The 13,320-nt window shown below is 60.2% G+C and overlaps 2 protein-coding genes across 6 annotated transcripts in view; one reads left to right on the forward strand and one right to left on the reverse strand.

Moving 5' to 3' along the window:
• Window positions 1-7,057, forward strand: part of SMARCD3 (SWI/SNF related, matrix associated, actin dependent regulator of chromatin, subfamily d, member 3) — a 30,751-nt gene extending 23,694 nt beyond the window's left edge. For all 3 annotated transcript variants that reach the window (XM_045864029.3, XM_045864030.3, XM_045864028.3), the window contains 12 exons: window positions 729-940; window positions 2,646-2,688; window positions 3,542-3,664; window positions 3,786-3,908; window positions 4,159-4,254; window positions 4,412-4,513; window positions 4,708-4,869; window positions 5,646-5,743; window positions 5,901-6,036; window positions 6,315-6,437; window positions 6,557-6,658; window positions 6,880-7,057. In XM_045864029.3, the coding sequence (XP_045719985.1) occupies window positions 729-940; window positions 2,646-2,688; window positions 3,542-3,664; window positions 3,786-3,908; window positions 4,159-4,254; window positions 4,412-4,513; window positions 4,708-4,869; window positions 5,646-5,743; window positions 5,901-6,036; window positions 6,315-6,437; window positions 6,557-6,658; window positions 6,880-6,933 (1,374 nt within the window). In that variant the 3' untranslated portion in view covers window positions 6,934-7,057. The remainder of the gene's footprint in view (window positions 1-728; window positions 941-2,645; window positions 2,689-3,541; window positions 3,665-3,785; window positions 3,909-4,158; window positions 4,255-4,411; window positions 4,514-4,707; window positions 4,870-5,645; window positions 5,744-5,900; window positions 6,037-6,314; window positions 6,438-6,556; window positions 6,659-6,879) is intronic.
• CHPF2 (chondroitin polymerizing factor 2) lies at window positions 3,759-12,900 on the reverse strand. Of its 3 annotated transcripts, none has more exons than XR_010406698.1 (6): window positions 11,067-12,900; window positions 10,080-10,644; window positions 9,298-9,480; window positions 6,838-8,639; window positions 6,309-6,458; window positions 3,759-3,961 (listed from the first exon to the last, which is right to left on the reverse strand). XR_010406698.1 is itself a non-coding variant. In XM_054505150.2 (5 exons), the coding sequence occupies exons 2-5, from the start codon at window positions 11,345-11,347 to the stop codon at window positions 7,332-7,334; spliced, it is 2,337 nt and encodes a 778-aa protein (XP_054361125.1). In that variant the 5' UTR covers window positions 11,348-12,381; window positions 12,804-12,898; the 3' UTR covers window positions 7,189-7,331. The 3 variants fall into 3 exon arrangements, 1 of the variants encoding a protein (XP_054361125.1); XR_010406699.1 differs by having other exon boundaries at window positions 3,759-4,025; XM_054505150.2 differs by lacking the exons at window positions 3,759-3,961; window positions 6,309-6,458 and having other exon boundaries at window positions 7,189-8,639; window positions 11,067-12,381; window positions 12,804-12,898.
• Window positions 12,901-13,320: the final 420 nt, after the last annotated feature.

Below are 13,320 nucleotides of genomic sequence, written 5' to 3' on the forward strand. Positions count from 1 at the left end.
GGGGGGGGGCTAAGTCGTCAGAGCCCCTGGGTGTGGAGGTTTGGAATCAGCCAAAGGGGGTGTGGTTGGAGCTGAGGGGTCAAAAGCAGGGGCCCAGAGAGAAGGGCGGGTTAAGGTGGGGAGGGCAAGTGCACGGCAAGACAGCCCAGGAAGTGGACTGAGAAGCAAGGAGTGGAAAGAGGCAGAAGTCCTAGCAGGGAGCTGGGCCTCTAACCCAGATGAAGCTGCAGAGAGCAAACGGTCCTGGCCCCTCAGGAAACGGCGGTTCAGTGCTGCCTTTGCCAGGAGGAGCTGCGTGACCTTGGCTAGGTCGCTTTTCTCCTTGAGCCACGGTTGCCTCATCTGTCAAGTGGGGTTGGAAAGACCCCCTCAGTCTGTCTCGCAGATGAGCATGTGGATGTGAACATCCTTTGAAAAGGTTGAAAGGCGCCATTAATATTCATTTTCGCGGTACCTTCCGCAAATCCGAGGCTGGCGATGCCCAGTGCAGTTGCCTGGCTTCAGTTAGCTTCCTGCAGCGAGACGCAAAGCCCCCTGCGCCACGCCGCGCGGTTGCAGCGCCCCTGCCCCTCCCACCCCTCGCTCACGCTGGCGGCATCAGGGTCACCGGCCGGGGGGCGTGGGGTGGGAGAGACGCGGCTCGCCGCGCCTGGAACCGGGGCCCTGGTCTGACGGGCGGGCGCCAGTTTTCTGCTTCACCTCCGCCCCCGCCCCCGCCCCCCCACCAGCGCCCCGGGATGCCGTCTGGAGCCCGGATGCCCCACCAGGGGGCGCCCATGGGCCCCCCGGGCTCCCCGTACATGGGCAGCCCCGCCGTGCGACCCGGCCTGGCCCCCGCGGGCATGGAGCCCGCCCGCAAGCGAGCAGCGCCCCCGCCCGGCCAGAGCCAGGCCCAGAGCCAGGGCCAGCCGGTGCCCACCGCCCCCGCGCGGAGCCGCAGGTGAGTGAGGCCCAGCGCGGACGGGGGGCGGGCCACGGGACCCCAGGGACGGGGTGGGTGAGGAGCGAGATTGGAAGGAGCGAGGAAGAAGGATCAGCAAGGAACGAGCCGTCCTGGGTGGGATGCCCTCTGGGGAGGTGGGCCGAGGGGGCACTGGTCTGGTTCCTTTGTGTGCCCACCGTGGAGACCGAAGCTGCGGCCGTCGCGCCCTTGTCCTTGTCACCTGCTCGGTCCTTCTCTCCCCCCTTGTCCCCAGGTTCTGGGAGATGCTTCAGTCTTTGGGGTGGGGGTGGGGCTGGCGGTAGGACCGAGGGCTGAGCTTTAGGGACTGTGTTTCTTCAAGTGTGGCTGTCCAGTGCACCGTCCTCAGTACCCTGGCTTGACTCTTTAAAAGCCCCACTCCAGATATTCTCAATCTGACTCTCTGGCCAGGGGGGTGGAGCCTGGGGATTTGCCCTGTGGGTGGTCTCCTGCACAGTCCTGCTCTCAGGTGATTCCTAGGCACTCAGAGGTTGAAGAGTTGCCATAATCTGTCCTCGGGACCAGGTCTGCCCCACAGCCACCAGGGACCAGCCCGTCTCCCCGTCTGAGCCAGCTGGTGGCACCCCAAAAGCCCCTGCTGGTGTCTGGCAAGAGAGATGCCCCTCTGGGTTTCACTATTGAACCAAACACACATGCTTCCCTTTGCACACCAGATGGAGTCCTATAAAAGGAGTAATATGGATTTTACCTCATTATTAAATATTTTTTACACATCAAGGAAAATTCACCATTTATAGGAATCCTATGATGAATTCTTTTGCAAAGTGAATCATCCTTTTATACAGTAAACAAGTTCCCGATTTGTCTTGTATAAATGGAGAGTTTCACATAGGTAATTTCTTCAAAACAAATCAGACCTTTAATGAAAGGTGCTTACCTAGCCTTAGAATAGGCTTTTGGAAGGGAGGGGGCAGTGGTTATCACCACACAGGGATGGTACAGAGCCATCCTCCAGGCTGGGTTCTAATCTCAACTTGCCAAGGATTTTCTGGGGGTGCTTTTGGGAGTCAGAAGCAGCTAGCGGGTCAAGAAGAGTCCAGGTCCCAGCTGCCACCCCAAATCCAGCCTGCAGTCACACCCCACAGGAGAACCCTCTCTCTGGATCCCTCTGGGTGTGTTTCTGGACTCTGTTGGCAGGTGATCCGAGGGCCTTTCAGCATCCCCTTCCAAGTCCAGGGTGCCGGGGGTGCAAGTCCTCACCGGCTTCACCCATCACCCCCCTGCTCCAGGGATGGCAGAGGGTGTCTGACACGGCTCCCCTCCCTCTGAGCTCAGGCCACCTTGGGCTGTGCACCCCTGCTTAACAGAAAGGGAAAGTCCTCAGAATCCCTCCTCCCTCTCCTGTCCTCCCCCTCCCTAGCTTTTCTCAAACACTTTTGCAGCTTCCCCACCCCCCCCAAGTCTAAATTTCTCTGGCCTGAGGATATGGTGGGGGTGGAAAGGGGCTCCCGGGCTAGAGAAAGGACGGGGCCACATCTGCTCCCCACAAGAGGACGGAGCACCATGCCAGACAGCACTGCCGTAGCCCCTTGGGCGGGCAGACAAGCGGGCTGTGGGAACCCCAGCCAGGCGGGTGGAGATGTCGGGATAATTTAGCAGGTGGCCTCGTTACTCCCAGATCTGTCGCCATGGTAACCTGGTTTTTTCTTTAAAAAATGTACAGTGCCAAGAGGAGGAAGATGGCTGACAAAATCCTCCCTCAAAGGGTGAGTGCCTTTCACAGCAGCCCCCCAGCCCACCCCCCACCCTTCGCTGCTCTGCCTCCTCTCCCCCCCCACCCCCCCACCCTGGGCCGCTTCCCCTCCCCCCTTAGGAGCAGAGCTTCAGCGTCACAGCCACTTTCACTTTTTGTTTAAAAAGCTAATTAAGAAGTGGGGCTCCCGGGCCAGAGGGAGGGGGTGGGGCAGAGGGAAGGAGCGGAGCCGGAAGAGGTAGGGTACTGGGCCCGGGGTGCAGTGGACTGAGCTCCAGCAGCCCGCAGACATGAATACAGGTGTGGGACAAAGAGGGCACGAGAGCTAGGGGACCAAAGGCTGGCAGGGGGAGTGAAGGGAACTGAGGCTGGCCGGAAGGCCTGGATGTCATAAGTGAACCCAGGCCAAGCTAGGCGTGGGGCGTGGTACAGCTGAGACGTCAGGTGGAGCGACAAGGTGGGGTGGCAGGGTAGAGGCAAGCAGCGACACCCTCTGTCTCAGGCACCCCAGGGTCCCAGGCACTTTGCAGACACCCCAGGAAGGTCCAGAGGCCATGTGACAAGGGCAAGGACAAGATGAGGAGGTGAAGCCCTAGTTGCTGGGCTCCGTGGCTGCTGCGGCCGCCCCTAGTGATGAAATGCTTCTCCCTCGAGGGAGAAGCAGCGTGTATCCCTACATGTCGAGGTCCTTTCTGCTGGATACGCAGTCCTGGGGAGAAGTCCCCATTTGCACTCCCAAAGTTGCATGCCCAGAACCTGGCCAGCTCCCCTCTACGCTCTCTGTACCCTGGGACCGCATGACACGCACATTCCACCTACAAGACTGGCTGAGCCCCTGGTTCCCTGTCTTGCTCCTTCTCTTCCAGATCCGGGAGCTGGTCCCCGAGTCCCAGGCTTATATGGACCTCCTGGCATTTGAGAGGAAACTGGATCAAACCATCATGCGGAAGCGGGTGGACATCCAGGAGGCTCTAAAGAGGCCAATGAAGGTGTCTTGATTTGGGGGCAGGAAGAGGGCTCTCGGTCCTGTTCCAAGAATGGAGGAGTGGGATTGCCCCGGGAATGGGAGCACACAGCGTTGGCTCTGTACTACACTCTTTATTTCTACAGCAAAAGCGGAAGCTGCGTCTTTATATCTCCAATACTTTTAACCCTGCGAAGCCCGATGCTGAAGATTCTGATGGCAGCATTGCCTCCTGGGAGCTGCGGGTGGAGGGGAAGCTCCTGGATGACGTACGTCCTGGCCCAGGTCTCTCCAGGTGTCCTGGGGTGGGTATGGGGCTGAGCTGAGGACAGACGAGATGTTTGCGCCATGGGTTAGGGAGTCAGCCCCGGCCAGGGGTGGGCGGCCTGAAGAGACAGTCCAGGTGCAGAGGCCTGCTTCTAACCGTGCTGCCCTACCCAACCAGCCCCACCCGCCCCCAACTCATCCTGCCCCCACGGTCCCTGTCCTGCCCCCACGGTCCCTGTCCCTCTCCCACAGCCCAGCAAGCAGAAGCGGAAGTTCTCTTCCTTCTTCAAGAGTTTGGTCATTGAGCTGGACAAAGACCTTTATGGCCCCGACAACCACCTAGTTGAGGTAAGAGCCAGACCTCTTCTGCCCGGGAACGGCCACCTTTCCACAGACCACCGTCCCTCAGCCGCACGGAGTCCGGAGCAGGGAGCACCTGAGCGCCCCTGGGCCCAGCAGCCCAGATGGGCCTGTGAGGTGACCCAGCTGTCCTCCCCCTGGGCAGTGGCACCGGACACCCACCACCCAGGAGACGGACGGGTTCCAGGTGAAGAGGCCGGGGGACCTGAGCGTACGCTGCACACTGCTCCTCATGCTGGACTACCAGGTCCGTGGCCCTCCCCCCCCCCTTGCTCTTCGGGCAGGCCTCGGCACCCCGAGGGACCCCATGCTCTCCCAACCTCACCTTCTCCAGAGGCATGGTTCCCAGGAGCCCAGTCATCACGTCCCCCAGTCCCAAGCTGCCTGGCCCTGAGCTCTTCCCACTCCCTCGCTTTTACTTTCACGGCCATCTTTTCCCAGCCTCCCCAGTTCAAACTGGATCCTCGCCTGGCTCGGCTGCTGGGACTGCACACACAGAGCCGCTCGGCCATCGTGCAGGCCCTGTGGCAGTATGTGAAGACCAACAGGCTGCAGGACTCGCATGACAAGGAATACATCAATGGGGACAAATACTTCCAGCAGGTACCCTCTCCCCTGATCTCAGGGGTGTGGGGGGCCGGCAGAGGTCCCAGTAGGGGAGGTGCCTCGACTAACGGCAACACCCCCTCCCCCACTTCTAGATTCCTGGGTATCACAAATGGTAAGCAGGGTCCTAGTGCAGGCCCAGCCGTGGCGTAGCTCCGCGCCGCAGCCCATCCCTTTTAGCCAGGGCAGTTTAGAAAGATCTGGAACCTTAAAAGGCCAACAGTTTGGGGAACATAGTATTCTTGGCACTCGGGAGTTGGGATCCCTGGGTTCTAGTCCTGGATCCAGACTCCACCAAAGTAGAGATTATTATTCGTAAAGCTGTTTAAATAAACACGGCAGGTAAACCTGAGGAGTCAAATAGCAGCGGGTGTTTACTGAGCACTTGCCGTGTGCCAGGCACTGTTGCAGCGAGTGGGGGCTCACCCACTTAGTTCTCCCAACCACCCTGGTGGTTACCATCCCCACTCTGCACTTGAAGAAACCGAGGCCTGAGAGTTCAGGGGCCTGACCCGAGGTTGTGGGGTCAATGGAAGAGGCAGGATTTGCACCTCGGCGGCCACAGACCCAGGGCTGGTGCTTTCGACCACTGCACCGCACAGCCCACGTCCTTGTCCTCACTCCACCACCGACACCCACGTCCCCGGCCCAGCAGCACTGAGGAGTTAGACTTGCTCTTGGCGTCTTGTGGCCGTCCCAGAACGGAAGGATCTAGGGCTATAGTTACACTCTTTTCAAGCAGATGAGATTGGTCTCTTTCTCTCCTGCTTCAGATTTTTGATTGCCCTCGGCTGAAGTTTTCTGAGATTCCCCAGCGCCTCACAGCTCTGCTATTGCCCCCTGACCCTATTGTCATCAACCACGTCATCAGGTGAGGCCCCAGCTTGCTCCTCAGACCAGGGAATCATGGCAGTTCTGCCCTCCCTCTCCACCCCCTGGTTCCCTCCCACCACCACCGCATCTGCCCCTGGGACCCTCTGGCCTCTGTGGGAGCAGCGCGGATACCAAGGGCTGGACTTCCCTGGCAGCGTGGACCCGTCGGACCAGAAGAAGACGGCGTGCTATGATATTGACGTGGAGGTAGAGGAGCCACTGAAGGGACAGATGAGCAGCTTCCTCCTGTCCACGGCCAACCAGCAGGAGATCAGCGCTCTGGACAGTAAGGTGGGGCCAGAGCCCAGAGCTGGAGTGGGACATTAACCCCGAAATGACAAAATACAGATAAGAAATGAGAGCACAGGCCTATGGAGAGATGAAGGGGGCAGGTGGCCCTTCCCTTGCTACTTAGAGCTCTGCCCATCCCCCCTTCTCCAGGCCTGGACCCCAGGGATTGCCCTTCAAAGGAACAGCAGCAAACCCCTCGCCCGCTGGCCCCCCTCCTCCTTCCCCTTCTCTCCCACATCACCATGGCCAGGTGAAAGCGTCTTTTTTTCTACCTGTAGATCCATGAGACGATTGAGTCCATAAACCAGCTCAAGATCCAGAGGGACTTCATGCTAAGCTTCTCCAGAGACCCCAAAGGCTACATCCAAGACCTGCTCCGCTCCCAGAGCCGGGACCTCAAGGTGAAGGGGACGCAGGGAGCACTGGATGGAAGAGAAACACATTGGGAAGACAGTAAAGGTGGTTACACAAGGGCTGGAGGGGGTCCGGGCTCCGGGCTGACCCCGCTGCTCCCTCCCAGGTGATGACAGATGTGGCAGGCAATCCCGAGGAGGAGCGCCGGGCTGAGTTCTACCACCAGCCCTGGTCCCAGGAAGCCGTCAGCCGCTATTTCTACTGCAAGGTGTGGATGGGCCCGTGTACCTCAGGCCTCCCCACCCCCCAACTCCCAGAGAAGCCTCCCTTCCCAGCCCTGTCAGCGGCCCTTGCCGCTCCACCAACCCCCTCACTGCGCAGGCGCCCTCCCTGCCCCCAGATGCTCTTCTAGGGTGGCTGGGTGGTGGGGACTGGCCTGTCACTCACCAGCAACAGCGTAACCCTGCTACTGCTCTTATTTTCCTCAAGATCCAGCAGCGCAGGCAGGAGCTGGAGCAGTCGCTGGTTGTACGCAACACCTAGGAGCCCCCGCGAATGAGCCCACTGTGGGCCTCCGCGCCCCGGGCCCTGGCCCCCCGGGGCTCTGCCACACTCCTCTGCCACCTTCTGGGTGAGGCAGGGGAATGATTAAAGGTCATGCATCTGAGAGCAGACTTGTGTGTCATTGGCAACTGGGGAGGAAGGACAAGGGGAAGGCGGTGGGTCCCTCTGGGAAGACTGCCCACCCCCTCCCTCAGAGTCTTCTCTTTACTCCGTTTCCCCTAGACCTAAAAACAGTTTGGCAGAAGACACTTTTAATAACATTTATCTTATTAAAAAAATACAGCACAAGCTCTCCATCTGTCCGTCCGTTTTGCCTTGCCCTGCCGGGGCCGCGGCCGAGAGGGGAGCCGCACGGAGGGCCAGGGCCCCGGGCCGAGCTAGGTGCTGTTGGCCTGCTCGGGCTCAAACAGCGCCACGGCGAGCTGCGCCCGGCCCCCCAGCCCCTCCAGGTTGCTGAGGCGGCAGCGGTGGTAGAGCTCCTCGCTGAGCCGTGGGCTACAGTCCCGCAGGGAGAACTTCTGCACCAGCCCTGGCTCCACGGCCCGGAAGAGGTGGAGCCCTGAGAACCGGAGGAAAACATCCATCACCTCCAGCCCCTCCAGGGCTTCCTCCTCTTCCTGGCCTGCCAGTTCACCGGCCAGCCGGGCTCGGGCCGCCAGGTAGTCGGCGTTGTAGAAGCAGCCCTCCGCGGACGCCTGCCGGTCAAACCTGCCACCTACGGGAGCCCCCCGGGCAGGGTCGGCACCGGGAGGGGACGGGGGGTCAGGGCCGGCTCCCGGGGGCCCTGGCGGAGATCTCTGTGGTGCCAGGGCAGGGTTGAACTCCTGGAAATGCACCGGGAAGAAGGCCTGCCAGCCAGAGATGGCGTTCATTCGGCAACGGTTGAGGACTTCGGGCCCGGGCCTGGTCCACACGGTGGTGAGGAAGAAGAGTGTGTCCACGGGGTGCTTCTTAGAGACCACGTCCATGAGCCGCACCTGGGAAGGGGCCTCTGCGCGCACGGCGAGCCAGGCCAGCCTGGTCCCCGGGTACCGTCGCTCTAACTCGGCCGCTGCCGCCTTCACCCCAACGAATGGGTCTGGGGCCCCTCGGCCACCTTCCCGGGGTCCGTAGACCAGCAGCAGGGTGAGCAGCGCGTGGTCTCGTGGCTCCAGGACGCCGGCCGCAAAGGCCTCCAGGAAAGCCAGGGCTGCGGCGGCCTCGGCCGCCGGGAGTGGCAGCACGAGCTGCACGCGGGTGGCCTCCGTGACGTAGGGCATGGGCAGGATCTCCACCCGGCTCAGCGGCCGCAGCAGGCTGACCCTGCGGGCCAGGGCCCGCCGGTGCCCGCGCTGCGTCACGGCTTCCAGCAGGAGGTCCAGGGTGTACTCCATGCCCCGCGCCGGGTCGAAGCGCCGATAGCCGTTGAGCAGCCGCTGCTTCTGAAAGCGCAGGCGGGGCTGGTAGCGCCGATTCAGCTGCTCCAGAGCAGTCTCCACGGCGTCACCCACATCGGCCCTGCTGGCCCCCTGCAGTGGGCACTTGGGGGACCCGTCTGCACAGGAGAAGGTATGCTGCTCTGTGAAGTAGTCCCAGCCCAGCACCTCAAATCGAGAGTGTGGCGTGAAAGGGGCCGGGAGCCCGATGGGCCAGCTCAGCCCTGCCTCGCCCTCGGGGGTCAGCACGGTCAGGTTCTGGATCTGAGCCTAGGGTGGGAGGGACGCACAGTTAGGGCCCTCTCGGGAGTCAGGGCCCGACCCGGCTCTAGCGTCCTGGGTTCTGAGCTCTGTCCTGACTCTGTCAACACGTGGTGAGGTGCCCCCGGGCTAATCGTTTCATCCCCTTTCCATTCGTGTCTGTAAAATGCAGAAAGCATATGAATCCTACACACCTTATACAGTTGCTCTGAGAAGGAAGAGGTGGGAAATGTGCTTTTGCAGAGGTTAAAGCCCCGCAGCCTTTCTCTCCCATACCCACAGTATACCTTCTTCATGACCGAACCTTTGCTTTCACCTGCATTCCACCACTCACAGCCACGATCCACTGGAGCATTCTTCCACGTCTACCCTTGGGCTTTTTAAGGACAGTGCTAGAAATCCAGGGACTTCTAGGCTTCTGCGTCCCCAGTGGAGGGGCACTAAAACAATCGTGTCTAAGCGCTGTACTGAGCCCTAATCCTCATAGTGCACCTGTAAACCCTTTTAACTCCATCCAGGTCGGGCCAGGAGCTTCTCTTACGATTGACCTGGGTGCCCATGGGCCCCTTCTCCTTGGAGAGGTTTACACTTAGGTGTGGTCAGCCTCCCCGCTCACCCAGCTGCCCACTCACTGGGAGCTGACCTCCATCCGCGGCCCCAGGCTCACCTGCAGTTGCTCTATCTCGCTGTATGCCCGCTCCAGCTCCAGAGCACTGAAGCGCTTATGCAGCCTGTACATGAGGGCTCCCTCGGAGACGGGGTGCACTGCGAAGGCACTCAGGAAAGCCGAGCTCCCCTCCTTCTCCGGGTCCCTATTTTTGGCCAGTTCAAATGAACGATACTGCTGCCCCTAAAGGGACCAATCAGATCAATCAAAACCACGCACGGAGGGCTGCCTGTCCCCACCACCCCTAACCGGACTCCGCATTCACCCCTGTTGCTGCCACAGAACGGCGGGGGGGAACAGGAGCTCACTCCAGTGTCCCCTTAAGCTTGGCCTGACTCTCACCAGACTTGGGAAAAAAGAATGTGAAGTAGGCAATTAAGGATGCCCTCTTTGCCCAAAGAACCTCACTGTTTGAAGAGAATGAAAGCCATGAGCCAGAAAATGCTCCCCGACTCTGGTTTACCTTACTTCTCCAGGACAGTGGCCATCTCTAGGACATTCCCAGATCGTTTATGACTGTGCATGTGTCCGGGGAGGGGGCAAAGGGCACGGGGGGCAGATGGGAGGAGCTGGTGAGTAGGGGCACCTTTCTATCTTGCCCAGAGGGTCCCTGACAAGATGCCACTTTTGACAGCCCGAGGGTTCTAAGCCAGGGTCAGTGGCTAGGAAGGACAAAACCCCAACGCACTGCTGGGAAGGAGCCAGCAGCACCCACCCTGGAGACCAATCACTCAGTCACTACGAATTGTCGGGGACCGAGATGGACTTGAAAGGGCTGTCACCTGGTGCTGGGAGACACAGCCGATGCCCAGAGAGTCGATGAGGCAGCGGCCAAGCCACTCATCAGGACGGGCACTGAGAATGTCTCCTCGGCAGCCGTCCAGATGGGGCCGCAATCGAAGCAGGAGACTCCGTGACAACAGGTAGCCAAAGCCCCCGTGGCAGTACTGGGCCTGCTCGCCTGCGCCAATAAACTCCTCGGCTCGGCCCAAGTACAGGTCTTGGTTGATGCTGAGGTGGCCAGCAAGGGCTGCCAGGCGGGGGGCCTGTACATACGTGTCATCCTGCATGATGAAGAACCAGTCGTAGTCGGCCCCAAAGTGTGTGTGGAGATGGCGCAGGGTCTCTGACATGAGCCAGGCTGGCCGTTCGTCCCCGTGAGATACCACCTGCATTCCTGCAGGAGTCCGCGCCCCTCGCTGCCCCGTGAAGTACAGTAATCGGGGGAAGTGGTGGGCCACTGTGCGGTTGACAGCCACAGCCAGAGTGGACAGGGTAGCCCTGGAGGTCAGGACAGCCACCAGCAACCGCTCCCGAGAGCCCAGCTCTGTTTGGATATACCGAGTCCTGCGGAGGGACCAACAGGCCAAGGGTCAACTCCTTAATCTTTAGGAGCCCAGTCTGTCCAGCATATATGTCGCTCTAGGAATGCAGAGAGGAGGGACCTCCTCATTGATATTAATGAGCTACTCCAGTGAGCATCCACTGACACTGGAATTCACTTGAGGAGGGGTCTACTAAGGATGGACTGGATGATTAGGCGGTTAGATGCAATTCCTGCCCTGTTTAAGAACATCCAACACAAATTTAACACCAACGGGCAAGACTTTCTTAAACCTGAGAAGGGAAAAATAGGAACAAACCATGATGGGTAATAAGGCAAAGAATTGTTCTAGGAGCCTAACACTGATCACCAGTGAAGGCAGAGGCAAGGCCTTAGAGCCGCGCGTAAGTGGGGTCCGGGGACCATGTACACACACAGCTCTCACCTGAGCACCTTCTTATAGGGCTTGTTGGGATCCCTGTAGTAAGGGACAATCCGGGGTTTGAAGTCTTCATCACTTTGGTCGAGTCCAGTTCTTGAGTCTGGATTATGTGGCACTCCTGGTTCCCCCACAGCTTCTACACAAGGATCTTCTCCCTCACCCTGGATCCAGGAAACCCGCAAGAGGCTCAGGCTGCATCCCAGAGACAGCCCTAGGATGAGGGGCAGTGCTGGTCGAAGCACAGCCAACAGGGAGCTCAGTCGCATGGTGGTAGGCCCTGCCATACGTATGCCCCAGAGGGCACGGCTTGAAGGATCAATCAATAGGTTGGATGGGTATTAGGCCAATAGTAGGCCTGCAGTTTTTAACCAGGAAACCTAGGGTCAGTGAAGTCAACGACAGAGCAAGCTGTGCTTGCTTCCAGGCCCAGCATCCCCAGGAAGCGTATGGCTGGGCTTCAGTCCTCGAGGTGCCAGATTTAACCCTCAGTCTAAATGGCAATACATATTAGAGTCAATTTCACCCATGAACGGGATTATGGTCTGTCTTCCAGAAAGAGGAGGGAACAAAACTTAATCCTGCCAAATCTAACCCAAAATGAAGGACTACACACATCTGTAGACCGGATCTAAGTCGATACAGCAGCAGCTGATATAGAAAGGGTTGGGGAAAAGCACATACTCCATCAAAGTAACAGCCTCAACAAGAGCCTTCGTCAGTGGGCCTTTTTCAAAGAGCACCTGGCTGAGGGCACGGTTCTCACTCAGTTCACCGAAGGGGCTGCCGACTAGCTATTGAAGACTAGCTACTGAAGGCCAGCACGGGGGAAGGGTTAAGGGCCTCTTTCTACTCTACTCCTGAGTGTTAAGGAAACACACAGCTACTAGAGTAACCCCTCCTCCCAGGCAAGAGTGGTCAAGAGCCTCTGCCATGGTGCGCAGTTCTGCCCACCCACAGGAGGCGGACAGAGACGTGACTCAGCACTGAGAGCCTCTCAGAGGAGCACAACGGCTGATGGAACCATGCTGCGGGGCAATTCTCCGAATCCCAGCTGCTCAGAGGCCGGTGCCGTCCACCTTCTTCTGAGAGGAGACAGGAAGCGAATGACAGTAACTCTGGCCGTGTAAGAGCAGTTCAGCGTCTGGTTTTACCGGGACCCCTGGTACCCAAGCCAAACCAAAGTGGGAGGACGAGAAGCAGCTGAGACGACACCGGGATCCTGTGAAAGCAAACGGAGGCCCGGCCGGCTTCGGACGTGACCGCTGCCAGGACGAGCGCCGCCGCTCTCCCTCTCAGCGATCAAAGACCAAGTCCAGTCCTAGAAGGAAGGCCCAACGCGAGTTTTAGCTGTTAGTCTCAAAACAGAAATAAAACCGGCTGCGCCACGGAACTGTCGAGGAGGGGCTGGGGGGCTCAGCTCGGTTTGTTCGCGCGGAGGGAATGGAGGTCGCGGCTGGGCGAGGAAGGCAAAGACGCCGTTATCAGGCCCGTCGGCGGGGCAAAGGCCCTGCCTGCGCCAGCGGGCGAGGGACAGCAGGCACACCCGAGTCCCACAGGCGGAGGCCCTGCAGCAGGGCCAGGGGAGGCGGCGGACCGGTAATGCGCCGCCCGGTGTGGCCGATGCGGCCAGCGCCGTCCTGGGGAGCAGGGGCGAGGGCGTGGGGTGGGACCTGCTCCTGCCGTCGGGGGCTGCGGCCCTGTCGCCCCTGCAGGGGGAAGGGCGGGGAAGGGGAAACAGACCCCGGTGCCCGGCCGAGGCGCCCGCTCCGCCGCCGCAGCCGCTGCCACCTCACAGCCCGGCCCGCGCCTTCCTCTTCCGCTCGCCGTCAGTCCCGGTCTCTATGGTGACAGCATCCGGTCGCTCGCCCCGCCTCCGCCCCGGGTGGTCTCCCCGCCCGTTCCGCGCACGCGCAGCCGCCGCGGGGATGACGTGGCGGCCCCGCCAGGCGCCGGCTCCGAAGGAGAGGCGTGCGCCCCACAGACGCTAGTACGGGTGGGCCGGGGGGCGCTCCGCATCTTCAGGCTCAACTTTTGTCTGCCTTGGAAATAAAATGTCCTTCGCCTCAGTGGGCGCGGTTCTGCCTCCTCGACGACTTCTCCCGATGGGCTTCGGAACCCCATCGTCCGCTGAGTTATTTCAGAAATGTTGTTTGCCTACCAAGCTGCAGGCCAGCATTGAAAGTATTGAGTGAGGGGCGCCTGGGTGGCTCAGTCGGTTAAGCGACTGCCTTCGGCTCAGGTCATGGTCCTGGAGTCC

This window comes from Mirounga angustirostris, unplaced genomic scaffold, assembly GCF_029215605.1.
Source record: "Mirounga angustirostris isolate CCGP_5_RB_7025 unplaced genomic scaffold, mMirAng1.0.hap1 SCAF_12, whole genome shotgun sequence".
Lineage (NCBI taxonomy): Eukaryota > Metazoa > Chordata > Mammalia > Carnivora > Phocidae > Mirounga > Mirounga angustirostris.